At 43.6% G+C, this 15,580-nt stretch overlaps 1 protein-coding gene across 1 annotated transcript in view; it reads left to right on the top strand.

Annotated features, from left to right (window-relative positions):
- Positions 1-15,580, top strand: part of ANO2 (anoctamin 2) — a 137,851-nt gene that overhangs the window by 52,590 nt on the left and 69,681 nt on the right. The window contains exons 8-10 of the mRNA XM_060275139.1: positions 2,348-2,412; positions 8,120-8,254; positions 12,185-12,345. Coding sequence (XP_060131122.1) covers positions 2,348-2,412; positions 8,120-8,254; positions 12,185-12,345 — 361 coding nt within the window. The remainder of the gene's footprint in view (positions 1-2,347; positions 2,413-8,119; positions 8,255-12,184; positions 12,346-15,580) is intronic.

The following is a 15,580-nucleotide window of genomic DNA, read 5'->3' as shown; positions in this document are numbered from 1 at the left end:
GGATGGCAAAGGAAGCCAGTTGAAAAGGAGATGGACCGAGAGGGGGAAATAAAATTGAATCAACAAAACATTTTCACAGTCACTGCCAAAATAATGACAAAAGAGGCAAGCACTTTTCAACATTGCAATAATATTCCTTAAAAGGAAGAGGCAGTGAGTCATTTTGTGACAACAATTCTCATAGTAAATATACCATAGAAAAGCTGCAACTCCAATATTTTCAGCAAGATTTCCCATCTTGATAGGCAGCTATGCCAGGCATCCCCAAACTTCGGCCCTCCAGATGTTTTGGACTACAATTTCCATCTTCCCCAACCACTGGTCCTGTTAGCTAGGGATCATGGGAGTTGTAGGCCAAAACATCTGGAGGGCCGCAGATTGGGGATGCCTGGGCTATGCAGACAGCCCAAAAAAGAAACTGTTTATTATTTGTTTTAATATATACTAGAAATACATAATTATCTCATTATATATTATCATTCTTAGAAGTCAATAATGAACCTTACTCATTCATTGCTTGTTCATTGATTCTAGTAATGCATCATCTCTGCATATGACTTAGTTGGATACATCCTTTAGCGTCTACATAGTTGTTTTAAAGACGATATCCTGGGAAGGTCATTGAGGAGCAATGATGTGTGAGGAACAGTTGCCAGGAAACTGGAACACACATGGTACATAGGGGTGCAGCATTCATTCAGAACTTCCACTGACACCTTGTCCAAATTCATTGTAAACCCTATTCAGTTATAGTTTTTTCCAGGGCATGCAGCCCAATTTGATAATGTTTATTTGGAATGCAAGCCCCACTGCTTTCAGTTGGGTGGGTGGGGGTGGAAAAGTAAAGATAAAGGACCCCTGGCAGTTAAGTCCAGTCACGAACAACTCTGGGGTTGCAGCGCTCATCTTGCTTTACTGGCCGAGGAAGCCAACGTTTGTCTGCAGACAGTTTTTCCGGGTCATGTGACCAGCATGACTAAGCCGCTTCTGTCAAACGCCGTTTACCTTCCCACCACAGCGGCACCTATTTATCTACTTGCACTGGCATGCTTTCAAACTGCTAGGTGGGCAGGAGCTGGGACCGAACAACAGGAGCTCACCCCATCGTGGGGTTTCGTACCGCTGACCTGCCGATCGGCAAGCCCTAGGCTCAGTGGTTTAGACCACAGCGCCGCCCGCATAAACTACTAGATAAATGCACATTATTTATCTAGTCCCTACTCTGCCCTTTCCTGTTTAGGCTTTTGGGGTTTATTTGCTTAGATTACAACCCAATATTGTATTGTGTAGACTTGGAATGATTTTAAGCACACTAAGTGGTAGGTAAAGGTAAAGGGGCCCCTGACCATCAGGTCCAGTCGTGCCCGACTCTGGGGTTGCAGCCGGCGTTTGTCCGCAGACAGCTTCCGGGTCATGTGGCCAGCATGACAAAGCTGCTTCTGGCGAACCAGAGCAGTGCACGGAAACGCCGTTTACCTTCCCGCTGTAGCAGTTCCTATTTATCTACTTGCACTTTGATGTGCTTTCGAACTGCTAGGTGGGCAGGAGCTGGGACCGAGCAACGGGAGCTCACCCCGATGCAGGGATTCGAACCGCCGACCTTCTGATCAGCAAGCCCTAGGCTCAGTGGTTTAACCCAGACTTGGAATGATTTTAAGCACACTAAGTGGTAAAAGGCAGGTGCTATAGGCCAGTGGTCCTCAACCTTGGGCATCCAGATGTTTTGAGACTACAATTCCCATCATCCCTGACCACTGGTCCTGCTAGCTAGGGTTCATGGGAGTTGTAGGCCAAAAACATTTGGAGGCCCAAGGTTGAGGACCACTGCTATAGGCCACCCCAAACCCCTGTCAAGGGCAAGGGCAAATAACCCGAACACAGCATGTTGAAACAGACCAGAACTTTATTGGCTATAGAAAAGTAAACAGAGTTGGTGTGGCATTGAGCTAAGGCTCTGTTTGGCCAACAGACTGATCATGGGTATCCGATGAAGAGGGTGAATCAGTGAAAAAGACATTTCCTCCCCATTTCAGTGATGGAAGCCTTACTGTCAGCTGAGTAGCTTTGTGGTTAATTTTGAAAGAGGTGTGTTGGGCCTTCATCCTCCATGTAGAAAGCATCTTCTTCCTCAGATACTCTGCATTTTAACCCAGCTGTTCATATATACGCTACATGATACACTTTTCGTTATTATTTTGCATGTTCTGGAGCATGTTCAGGTTTCAAACCTGAGCTCACATCTCATGGGACTTAGTCATGGCTCCATTTAAGCCCTGGAACTTCTTTTCTTTTTGTCATTTAAATGCAATATATCAACAGTATATCTATTTTCCCCCCTCCCCCACAGCTGCTGTATCAAGAATGGGCACGATATGGATCGTTTTACAAGTTTCAGCCTATTGATCTTGTAAGGTAATTAATTGCGCAGCTTTTTGGCAAAACTGTAAAGTTCCTTCTTTGGCAAAACTGGCAAAGTTGCACTGATTTGCACTAAGGGAAGATTCTGGTCAGTGGGGCCTTGCATCGGGAGCTCAGCAGCTAGCCTCTACCTTTCCATCATACTAAATCACAGATTTTATTGCAGAAGATTTAATGAAAGGTGATATTAATGAAAGGTGATGTACCTCTTTCCAAAATGTCATTTAGTAGTGTTCGGAGGTTCTGAGTTAGATTCTGAGAGGCAAAGTCATTGAGGAACTTTTGTATTTCCGTCTCCTACCAGTCAAAGGAATTTCCTCTTTCTGTTTAGGAAAATATTTACCACACAGTACATTAACTGCTCAGTTCCATCCCCTCCCACATTCCTCAGGTGAAAATAGGGACATTTCTCACTTCCTTGCAACTGACCCTCCTCAACCTCCTACCTTTTGTGACCCTGTCATTTACACCACCACTATATCAATGGGACCACCACACACACACTCCACTGTCCTGAGAAAACCTCTAAATCCTGATTTTATTTTATTTTAGATTGAAAAGCACACATCCAAAAATAAATTTTAGAAAGGGGAAAGATTAGACGCGGATGCACAAAGCATTAAAAAGTAAATAAAGACCCATTGTGCTGCACCCCCCCTTTCTTCCCTCCCAGGGCAGCCCTGTCCTCTGCCTGCCCCTCGGAGCCGGCCCATCACACAAGGGTGGGTCTTAGAAGCTATAGCCTTTCCTTCTCCTCACCTGCTCTCCAGCAGCTGCTTGCTATGAGCTGCCCAAGAGAGGCAGCCAGCAGAAGCCATGGAGAGGCAAGGGAATGTTCTCTCACAGCCATCAACACCACCATTCGAGACATTTGCAGGCTCATCCTCCTCCTGGAGATCAGCAGCAGCAACAACACTGGTGGGGGAAATAGGGACATTCCGGGATCAAATCAGAAACCAGGACTGTTGTAATTTCTGGACTGTCCCTGGAAAATTGGGTCACCTGGAGAGTATGCAGCTCTTGTTGATCTCTGGGTGCCAGTCTTGCGTGAGCCAGTTCATGGAGTGAGAGCCTTCGACGTGCAACGCCATTCTTGTGGAATGCCAATTAAGCAATTGCTCTTCGTCATCAGGGTTAAATAGTGTGTAAAAAGAACTTCCATTAATTCAAATGTTTGGTTATATAATCTTAGAGATGTATAACCTTTTCAAAACTGTGGGCCCCAGTCCATACCTGCCAAGTCTCCCGCTGAAAAATGTGGGATCAGCAGCAACGTTGCGTAGAAGCAACTTCCGGGGCTGTTCTGCCCATGTGTGGGCACCGGAAATCGGGCAGAGCGGCACCGGAAGTCACTTCTACGCATGCCCGGCGGCCATCTTGGTGGTGGCCGCATGGCAGCGGCCGTCACCAAGATGGCCGCCGCCATGCGGCCACCACCAAGATGGCCGTCGGGCATGCGTAGAAGCAACTTCCGGTGCAGCTCTGCCCGATTTCCAGTGCCCACACATGGGCAGAGTGGCACCCAAAATGGAAGCTCCCTGGCAGGTAAGAAATCCGGGGGATTTCCGGGATTTTTCTCCATTCGGGAGAACAGCGGGAAACGGATTAAAATCCGGGGGTTTCCCGCGAAAAACGGGATACTTGGCAGCTAAGCCACAGTCCCTAGGGACAGTGAGCAGGGCCTAAGGTGAACATGGAAGGGGCAGCCACAAACATCCCTACACCCCACCTTCATACTCATCCACCCCCCCTGCCCTATTCACACACAGCCCATGTTCCCCTTTCTCAGCACTGAGCAGGGAAATGCAGGGAATGGCCAATGGAGGAAAAGAGCAATCTCTCATTCCGTCAGCAGTTCACTTCCATGCTGGAGGATCATCAGGCCTAGCCACCAGGTTGTTCAGACTGAGAGCGTAGCCTAGAACATAACTCAGTGGTGAATCCTGCAGGAAGCAGAGCATCTGCAAACAGGTCACTGTGGAAAGGGTTCCCTGCAAATACGAAGTTTGGAAACCACAGCGCAGAGGCATGCATCTGTAAGGGCACACCCAGGTGGAGTGAAGTTATGAGATGGCATTTGGGTTCCTCCTCCTGCGCTGCCAGAACTTTTTAGTTGCCTTTTGCCAGGCCTTGCAACAGATCCGACTTCTGCTTGCCATTCTGTTGTGTAACAGAGATAAGTAGCTCCACATCATATGAGTCATGGTTGCGTGGATGTGGGAGATTTAAAGAGAGAGGCTGGGATAGAGCTATGCAAGAAACCAAACAGCGTGTTCAGACCGAGAGAACCAGACCCTAAATAAATACACACTTGACTCAAATTTTAGTTTGGGTTTTTGGCAGAAATTAGGCCACAACTTTATTGATTACAGAAAAGTGAGTGGTTGCATAGGCTCTGGTTCGACTAGCTCCCTGCACTGTTGCAGGTAGCGCTGAACCAGAGCTCTATCATAGATCAGCCAAGGGTGAACACCTGAGGTAGGTGAAAAGCCTGGGAGCAGACTCTGTTCACTCCCCAGGTTCTGGAGACTCAGGCACGGGCACAACCCCTTTTCGGAGGTTGACCAAACCAAGTTGAGTCCGTGGATTCCTTTAACAGCATACCCTTCACATAGGGGTGGCAAGACCCGTTCCCCCATCCCTATCACATGAACCAGTGCCTATCCACAACCTTACAAGTTGTGATGACTTGCTACACGGCAGGCGAAACCCAAATGACAACAGCCAGTCAGCCAAGTGGGGAAAATTCCTGCCTTGCCCCTGTCGCAACAACAGACAACACACGATGGCATAGCAAGGTCAAGCGCAAAATGCCCTAAATATAGGGAGCGGTGGGCGGGTGTTCTGTTTGCACGAGCCGAAAGAGAATATCTGGGTCACGTGCAAGGGATTAAATAGGTCCCTCGACCTGTTTAAACTGCACCCCATTGGCCAGATTACACCCAGCAACGAGGGACCCACCAATCGGGCATTGTGGCTATCCAACAGACCCACCCACAAGCAGGAGGTCAGTCTCCAGGTCACACCACAACAAGTGCCCTCTTTTAGGGAGGACACGATTAGGCATCCCAGATAAGTGACTTAGCAACATTTAGTGTATTTTGTTTATCTTGCCCCTTTCTGTCCTAAAGGCATTTCAAATTCTTTCCAGTCTATGTCACACATCAAAATGCTGTTCCAGATAGCCCAGGCATGTAAAATGCACCCCCCTTTTTTCTAATCCCTCAACTCCTTCTTTATTTACATTTGGGTTGCCATTCCAGTCCAGCAATCCTTTCACCACTTTGCTCAACACCTCTAGGAAACTCCCCAGCAGAGTGTGCGGTCTAACTCTCTAACCCTCTGCCCATGCTTGTCTCCAGCAATTGCTACCCAATGGCATACTGCCTTCAGCCTTGGATGTTAAATTTGGCTACAGTATCTTGATTAACAGGCATTGCTAGACATCTCCATGAATTTGCCTAATCCTCTTTTCAATCCAGCTACATTGCGAGAAAGCAAATTTCCTAAATTAATTATTGGTTGTGTGAAGAAGCATTTTCCCTTTGGTTTTCCTGAATCTATGGCCTATCAACTTAATTAAGTGACACAGAGTTCTAATGTTATGGGAAAACAAGAGCATTTTGCTCTGTGTATTTTTGTACCTTGGATGCACACTGTGCTCGACTCAATTCCAACATAGGAGAATTTATTGTGGATTGTGCCTTAATTAACTCTTAGTGAGTATTTATACCTTCTTAAAAAACACTTCTGACAGGATTGGGGTGTTCAAAATGCCCTTTGCTCTTCTAGTAAACTCAGTGGACTGTACTTTTGAATATACAGTGGTACCTTGGTTCATGAACACAATTTGTTCCGGAAGTCTGTTCATAAACCGAAGTGTTCATAAACTGAAGCAAACTTTCCCATTGAACGTAATGGAAAGTGGATTAATCCATTCCAGACGGGTCCGCGAAGTACTCAACCTGAAGCGTACTTAACCCGAAGCATGGGTGTAATTGATTCCGGAAGTCTGTTCATAAACTGAAGCGTTCATAAACTGAAGCGAACTTTCCCATTGAAAGTAATGGAAAGTGAATCAATCCATTCCAGATGGGTCCGGGCCGTTCGGAAACCGAAAATTCGTAAACCGAGGTGTTCATAAACAGAGGTTCCACTGTATATAAGTAGGATTTTGCTGCTGATCTCCTAAAGATCTTCCCATGTTCTGTACATCTTTTTTTCTGTCTCTCTGGCAAATCGCCTTAAATATTGATTCAAATTCTAGGTAACATTGCTTGGACTCAGAAGAGGCAGGTGCCTCCAAAATACCGTGGAGCTCTTGATTTAGAAACAAAACTAATTAAACTCTATTATCCTCTGAATGCCACTTTTTGACATCTTTGCTCTTTTCCTTTCTAAGACTTCCTCAAAGTCCAGTTCTATTTGCTTAAAAAACAACAACCAGATGTACACATCTACAGGGAAAAAGAATTCGTTGAGAGTACAAGGCACAATGATTTGAATCATGCAAATGAAAGAGAATGGCTAATCCTGAGCTTTAAAGGGGGGGGGTGTATTGGTTCCTACTGAGCTCACACTTACAGTTTTATAACGATATCTTTAGTTCTAATTTTGTGATACAGGAGGAATAGAAATAAGTGAGACAAGTAATGTTTAATGCATTGCAAATGAGCTGAAAATTGCTAGGGTTTAAATGTCATCCATCGTTTCTCGAGAGTAAGCATGAACTATCTAGATGATTAGCAACTAGATTCACTTGTCACTTTTTGTGGCTTTATCTGTGTTCTCTCTCTCTTTCTCTTTCTCTGTCTGCTTCTCCATTCATGCTCATCGCTCATTCTTTTGTCTAATGCAGATTTTAAGCCTTTATTATCTGTCTGTTCTGGTTAATCTTGTATGACTAAGTGATACGTTGACAACATAACAATGTTAACAATTATGATGCTGTGTTTAATAATACATAAACATGTCCTATTTTTCCCCTCCTAAATATTTAAAGGAACTTGATAGTTTCAAACTTCTGTGTCTATAAATTTACTGCTCACTGAACAGCTGGATGCAACCTTTCCGGCAAACTCTCAGTGAAGATACTTGGCAATTACAAAATAAAAAATAAAAAATGCCAGCAATTGTGTACAGTATTGCCAAAAGGTAATAAGCAGGGCTAGCCAACTTCTTTTTGCTATCCCAGGCTGCTGCATGGCATGAAATACCCTTGAATTTCCCTTGATCTTATAGAAAAGCATTCTGACATTGGGGGCTGAAAGGTGTGATGCCCATTTACACCAGGAAAAGAGGTGTTAGTCTCAGAATTAAGTTGGTAGGTCACCCATAAGAGAGTCGTGTTGGAATAGATTTCCTTTATTGATTTGATATCTAGATGTCTACCCTGCCTTAATCGAGATCACTCAAGTATAGAACCTTTTGGGTTTGGTGCAGAGTCTAAGTAGATACTGCAAGATGAGGGGCCATTCCATGGTGTAGCATTTGTGTAGACCAGTGCATGGTGGTAGGTGAGCCCATAGCAAAATGCAAGTTCACTTTCTTTTCCTATCTTGCACATCAAAGCAGTTTTACTTATCTGTTTTACAATGGGTGGTTAACCGCACTGTTTGTAAAATGCATTGATACTGTTGAGGAAACCCTAGAAGGACCGTTACTAATCATTTGAAATTTACATTCTGTTTTCTTTCTTTAGAAAGTATTTTGGAGAAAAAATTGGGATGTATTTTGCCTGGCTGGGCTTATACACAGAGTTTCTTATTCCATCTTCGGTAGTTGGAATCATTGTGTTTCTGTATGGGTGCTTAACCATTGAAAGTGACGTTCCCAGGTAAGATTGCACGTTCACAATGCGGTTTGATATCGAAGATCATAGAATCGTAGAGTTGGAAGAGACCACAAGGGCCATCCAGTTCACCCCCCTGCCGAGCAGGAAACACCATCAAAGCATTCTTGACATATGCCTGTCAAGCCTCTGCTTAAAGACATCCAAAGAAGGAGACTCCACCACACTCCTTGGTAGCAAATTCCACTGCCGAACAGCTCTTACTGTCAGGAAGTTCTTCCTAATGTTTAGGTGGAATCTTCTTTCTTGTGCATTGTCAATGCGTTTGTGCTGAATGGCATCCAAGCCTGTGCAACCACTCACTTGATTGTAATCAACAAAGTTGTGACCTAAATTCTGCCAAAAACCAAACCAAAAATTTGAGTCTTGTTTGAATTTATTTGGGGGGTGGTTAAAGGGTCTACACACGCAAAAGTATATTGCCCTGCTTGCTACCATTGCAATGTCCTGTCATACAGCATCTGCCCAGCACCTTCCATTGGTAGGTTTTTAATAACTACTGTATTAAAAACTAAACTTTCTGTTTTGGCATTCTCAAATATACCTCCATTCTCTACCTCCCCCCCCCTCACTCCCCTGTCTTCATATGCCTAATTGCTGAGGGCCAAACTACCAATTATCTTCAGTCATGTGTAGTGATTTGGTCCATCATTGACCTCTGCCTCCCCACCCCAGCAAAGGCAGCCATATCGGCTGCAATCGGTAGTGGAAGACCAGGGAGTATGTTTGGGCGCTTTTAACCCATCAGAGAAAATGTATACATAAGTTAGTGCCATGCCCCTTAGATTGTAAATATGAAGGTAGGATTTGTGACTCTTTATGTTCTGTGAACAATGCCTAGCTACTGTAAGCAAAATGATTGTGATCCCAATCATTATGACGTATTAAATAAATATTGTAGTGATTTTGCATTCTTGGTTAAAGACAAGCAAACGTATTGGAAGATGTGCAGTTTCCCAGTTACACTACAAATGTGACTTCTGTTCTGTCCATTAACTCCGTATTATACATTCTGAAACTGCTCTCATTGGGTGAGGTGTACTGAAAGTAACATTACTGTGGGTACAAAAAAGGTCCCGCCTTTCCAACAAGAATGTAATTTCCTCTCTTACAAAAATACTCTCTTATGATATCTAAAGTGGTGGAGTTTATGGCAAAACTGTATCTGTAGCACCCTCTGCTGTTTTTTTGCCATAAGAATGTGATTTTTGTATTTTAAAAGAGGGGTGGTGAACTTTGGCCCTCCAGACGTGGCCAAACTAGGTATATTGAGAGTTGTCATTCAAGAGTATTTGGAAGTCCAAGGCTTCCCCACCCAGTTTTAAAAGGTTCAATGGTACTGTTGCGTTTGAAGGAGAAACCTGCTTTTATGCTTACTGCATTTCAACTGCTCACGCTGTCAATCTCTTTGCATTTTGCAGAGTTTCTTGTAAGTCCTGCTCAGAGAAATTGAATATCACTGGTAGATTTGTGATAGTTCAGCATGCTCAGGTCATGTGTTTCCATGGGTGCTAATTGCTTCTTGATGCAGGATGTTCTGAGCAGGAAAAACTGTTCAGAGAAAGGGCTGAGGATATTTGTGAAAAGAAGCAGTAGAAACAGAGCCGTCTTTCCCATTGGGCTTAGTGGCGCGTTGCGCCAGGGCACCGGCCTCTCAGGGGCGCCCCAGCGAGTGGGGGAGCTGTGCGGTTTTGCCAGTGGCCTCCCCTTTCTCTGCATACCGCCAGCTGCACCCTGTCAACCATCTGGCTGGCGGGCATGCAGCTTGCCTTCCAAACCTCCGCGGGAGGAGAGCGATTCCTGCAGAGGCTTGGGTAAAGGTAGACAACTCTGGGGAATGGGGGGGGGGACGGAACCGGAGGGATCTTTGCACCACCGCGCAAAGATATGCTTAAGACGGCCCTGAATAGAAACAAGTTCAAGTTCAGTTTTTATTACAGCAAAAGCCAGCAATACAGAATAACATAATTCCAAACGAAAGAAAATCAGCAATAACATCACCGGAAATAAAACAATTACACAAAAGGGATTTGCAATGTGTCATTCAATAGAAGGGATTTGCGTTTCTTGATAGCTAAAGTGCAGAATTTGGACACGTCATATGACACTGGGCTTGAGGAATCTTCCAGAAGGAATTTTCGTAAGAGTTCAGGGGAAGATTCCAAATAATACTGCAAGGGTGTAAATTTTGATAAAAGGGGTAAAATAAGTCGAGCTCGTTCTTCACTATAAAATTCACAAAATAAAAGAATGCGAGTCACAGATTCTACCTTGTTAGACATGCAAGGGCAAAGGCGCTCATGAATTGGTACCCGCATAAATTTACCATACAGCACCGCTGAGGGCATTGCCTCAAAGCGGGCTCTAGAGAAGGCCCATCTATAAGCTTCGTTAGTGATGTTAGATAAGTAAGGGGCAGCTGTAAAATTAGGCCACAATTTTAGATATCTATAATTCTCCGGGAGTGAAGCATCTTCTTGTTGTAATTCAACATCGTGAAGTCTCTGAGTAATAATTATTTTTGCCTTGTTCAGAGTTCCATTAAAAAGATCTTCAGGATTTAGGCCAATTTGTTTGATTTTGTTAGTTATTTGCATAAGCCAGGGTGGGTAGGGAACTGCGGCCAGGAAATGAGGTAGCATTCCCTTTGGATTGTAATGGATTTTCAACCAGAGGGATATTGCTTGCTCCCAGACTTTTAGTTCCACTCTGGGGAGTCCTGCCTCTTGCCTTAACATTGCATTAGGTGTGCTCTTTGGGGTACCGAATAGTGATCTTAAAATTTTTGATTGTACTGTTTCAAGGGTCTTTAGATCTGCAGGAATCGCTCTCCTCCCGCGGAGGCTTGGAAGGCAAGCTGCATGCCCGCCAGCCAGATGGAATGGTTTCCCCAGGGGGCGGACTCTTTCTTAAATAAGAAGAAGTTCATATGATGCACCATAAATGCTTATACATTTCTTTAAAATATCATACAGAAATGTTTAAAATTACTCACCAAAGGTGCATCATATGAACTTCTTATTATTTAAGAAAGAGTCCGCCCCCTGAGGAAACCATTCCTGTGAAACGGGCAAGAAGCTGGCCACCCGTCGGATGAGATAAGAACATATGGGAAGAGATAAGAATGCATGATACATCATAGCACTTTATTGTCGGACTTGATTATTGCACATTATATTGGACTTTTATGACTTCGAGCATGAGATTTTGCACACATTTTTTAATCTCCTTGTATATGTGAAGGTTGTATATACATATATTTGCACCTCACGGTGGTTTACCTTTTCATCATCTCTTCCACCTGCAGCAACACTTGGATAGGAGAAATGGCTGGGGAGGGCGAGGGCGAGGGCAAGGAAAATGGTGAGCAAGGGAAGGCTCAAGCCACCTTCTCCTGCGTATTTCTTGGGGCCACTAAATAGCACCCTCCTCTTAGCATTTTGTCAAGTTCCCACATCTAGAGGAGGGTGCTATTTCAATTTCATTTGGCATTAAGCCCGAAGAAATGCTTCTTAGTGGTTCTTAGTGATTTTTTAAAAATTTTATTGCCTTACTGGAGCCATTTTTCATTTTCTTTTTGTAATTAAATTGTATTGATTTATTCCGCAAAGAAGTGGGCGAGATCTTAATTATCTTTTGTTCCTACTGCCGTTTGTCATAGTTTTCATTTGTAAGTCACTACGAATATTTTTTAAAAAATAGAAACATGGGCTACAGATATTTCAAATAGATGAATGAGAAGGAAAACAACCAATAAATTTAAATAAATACTCCCTTCTCTAGCCACCATCTGGATAAATGAACTTCTGCCATTCTGTTCTCACTGAATGAAAGTCTCTGATTGTTCAGTACCAGAAAGCAACTTCCCTCACAGATTACATGTTATCCTGACCTTTTGGATTTTGCTCTTCATAGCAAGGAGATGTGTGACCAGCGTAATGCCTTCACCATGTGCCCTCTGTGTGACAAGACGTGTGACTACTGGAACCTTAGTAGTGCTTGTGGCACAGCACGTGCCAGTCACTTATTTGACAACCCTGCCACCGTCTTTTTCTCCGTTTTCATGGCACTTTGGGGTAAGTTTTGCTTTGAATGTCATATGCCTCAGATAGGGCAGCATTCATAAGATGATGTACAGTGGTACCTCGGTTTATGAACACAATTGGTTCCGGAAGTCTGTTCATAAACTGAAGCGTTCATAAACTGAAGCGAACTTTCCCATTGAAAGTAATGGAAAGTGGATTAATCCGTTCCAGATGGGTCCGCGGAGTACTCAACCTGAAGTGTACTTAACCCGAAGCATGGGTGTAATTGGTTCCGGAAGTCTGTTCATAAACTGAAGCGTTCATAAACCGAAGCGAACTTTCCCATTGAAAGTAATGGAAAGTGAATTAATCCGTTCTAGATGAGTCCACGGAGTACTTAAACCGAAAATTCGTAAACCGAGGTGTTCATAAACCGAGGTTCCACTGTAAATGGCAAAATGATGGGTTCGTTCCAGGTTTGCATTACACCACAAAAGTAGTACCAATAAGGAAAGAAGTGCCTGTTGGTAGGTTAAGAGGCAAACATGTAAAGGGATTAATTGGTGTTTTACCTGAACAATGAGGAATACATCAGCCAATGGCAGAAAACCATGGCGAGAAAAGCCACTGCTTTAGGTCTGTCACCCACCCAACTCTATTGCCTGGGATATGAAGGTGCCCTAAAGACCTTAAAGCAAAGACTTTGGGATAATTCACACAGTGATCTACGACATCAATCACTTGTGATCTGCAGTCCATTGGCAGTAGGAGTACAATATGGGCATGTCTTTAAGCCAGCAGCCTATATTCAAAACTTGACAGTGCCAAACTACCGAAGGCTGTTCACAAAAGCAAGACTGAATGTTTTCCCCTCTGCAGTGCTGGAGGGCAGGATGAGAGGAGTACCCTACCAGGAAAGACTGTGCTCGTGCACCCATGATGTAGATTCTATAAAACACATTGTGCTGCACTGTGGGAAGTTTGAGCAAGCTAGGGCTGAAGTGATTTCACCCCTGCTAGCCTTGCTCCCAGGAAAATCAGAGGATTTCTATATCAGGTTCCTATTGGAAGACCGGTCAAATGCCAGAACACTAGCAGTGGCAAGGTTTTATCGGTGGTCACAAGAACTAATGTTTCCTATTCCAAATTTGAGTAAGATGTCTGAGTGGTTTGAGGGCGGGGTGTCCCAGCTGTGTATCGCTTGGTAACGAATTGATGGGTCTATGGACCGTAATAAAGATTGTTGTTTTAACTGGTATGGGGAAATGATAGAATCATAGAATTGTAGACTTGATTAGATTTGTTATTGATGCAGTCTTGGTTAGCTTGATTGGGTTTTATTTTACCAGCAGAGGCACGGGAACTGTTGTTAAAATCCCTAACAAGACAAGCATATTAGCCTTGATGCCAGATAGTTCCTTTCTTAAGCAGTCCAAGCTCTGAAAAAAAAAATGTCATTAGTTTGGGCATAAAGAGACAATGGTCTCGGAGGTAGCCATACAAATCTGCAAATCTTTCTTGCTCTGCCCTATCAGTTCCTTTGGCTGTGGACTGAGCCTGTTGATTAGGGGTAGGGCTTGTGTTGAACCGCATGTTGTTATGATCCATGTGTGTAATATAAGAATTTTCACATACTAGTGCTGGATCAGGAGACCAGTTACCCAGATGTTCTTGGTCGGAGGAGTTTTGCCAACCTTCTGTTTATTGGTTATGGTCATTAATGCTCCTTAAGGATGCAAGATTCAATGACTCTTGGGCAAGGCCAGTGGGGTTAGCCCTTAGGGTATCTTCAATAGCTATATGGCAAGTTACCACTGAATGGCAGTAGTCTACGATGGTCTTATGTAGGAGAGGCGGGGCTGTTTCTTTATTGCTCTGCTTCCTCTCCTGGGCTCTAGTTAGCACCATGGTGGATTTATTGCACGTCGATAGCGTTGTAGATATGGAAGAGACCCCCAAGGGGCATCTAGGCCAACCCTCTGCAATGCAACTAAAGCATCCGTGGCAGATGGCCATCCAACCTCTGCTTAAAAACCTTCAAGGAAGGAGTCCGCCGCCTTCCTAGGGAGTCCGTTCTACTCTTGAACAGCTCCTACTGTCGGAAAGTTCTTCCTGGAATCTCCTTTCTTCCACTTAACAGGATCCAGCTATGTGGCTGACCTTGGTTTCCATGTATCTGTGCACAGGGATGTACATGGAAGCATGGCAGCTCCCACTGAGTTCTATAAGGCAAAGGAAATCACACAGTGGGAAGGACCAGAATTGCTTCTCACAGCCTGGGCCCTGGGACCACCAGGGTCAGTGGGCAAGTTAATTCTTCAGTCCCAGTGGTGTTCTGGTGGTTGCCGTTCCTCCTATTATGTTGGGCTCCCATTGGTAGGTGGGTGGGCACCTACAGGGGGCAGGGGTATTTATTCATTCATTCATTCATTCATTACCCACTTTTCACCCTAAGGTCCCGGGTGAGGTAACAATTTAAAATACAGCATTAAAAAAAAAGTTTTAAAAAGTACAGAAAATGCAATCAAAGAAAATAGGGTGGGTCTTCAAAATACAGGCTTTCAAGTGTCAAGCACCAGGGTGAAGACACTGTCTTCAGCATAGTAGATTTCCTGCATAGGCAATGGTTGCGCCATGCAGCTCTATGATTTCTCCAGGAGTCTTTACAAAATAAACCACCCAGCCACAACTTGCCATAGCAATACTATTTGCTAGTAGAGTGTGATAGAATAGCTAAAGGCCATTTTTTAATTAAAAAAAAATACAAATGTTCAGTTTTTCCTATACCCATCCAAATCAGTCTGGCAAAACAAATTAAGAGAGTATGTTGAATTATCTAGAATATCAGCAAGGCTGCGAGACGTTACAGACGAAAAATTTACCAGAAAGTGGTACATTTACAGAATTTACGTAAAAGGACATTGCCAAAAATATTAATCCATTGGCAGGCCTTGATTGAGTTTCTGCAAGTAATAGGTCAACTTTATAAATTTAAAGTAATTCGAATAACGAGGAGAAAATAAAGCTAAGTGTGTAATTAAGGTATTCAATTTGGGAACATAACGGGAGGATCAGAGGTCATTTCAAATTCATTACAAAAGGATGTACAAAACATGTATCAATTAAGGAATGAACGTTTGTTTATTTTTATTATGTCTTTAACACCTGTTTAATATTTTGTTATATAGTTTTAAAACCAATTTTTAAAAAAACAAAAACAAAACAAAACAAACCATGTTATATGTGGACTAATACATAGGCATTTTCAGATATTGGGGCATTGGGT

The sequence above is a fragment of the Zootoca vivipara genome, chromosome 5 (assembly GCF_963506605.1).
Source record: "Zootoca vivipara chromosome 5, rZooViv1.1, whole genome shotgun sequence".
NCBI lineage: Eukaryota > Metazoa > Chordata > Lepidosauria > Squamata > Lacertidae > Zootoca > Zootoca vivipara.
The sequence above is the reverse complement of the archived record's forward strand: the minus strand, read 5'-3'. Positions and strand labels throughout refer to the sequence as shown.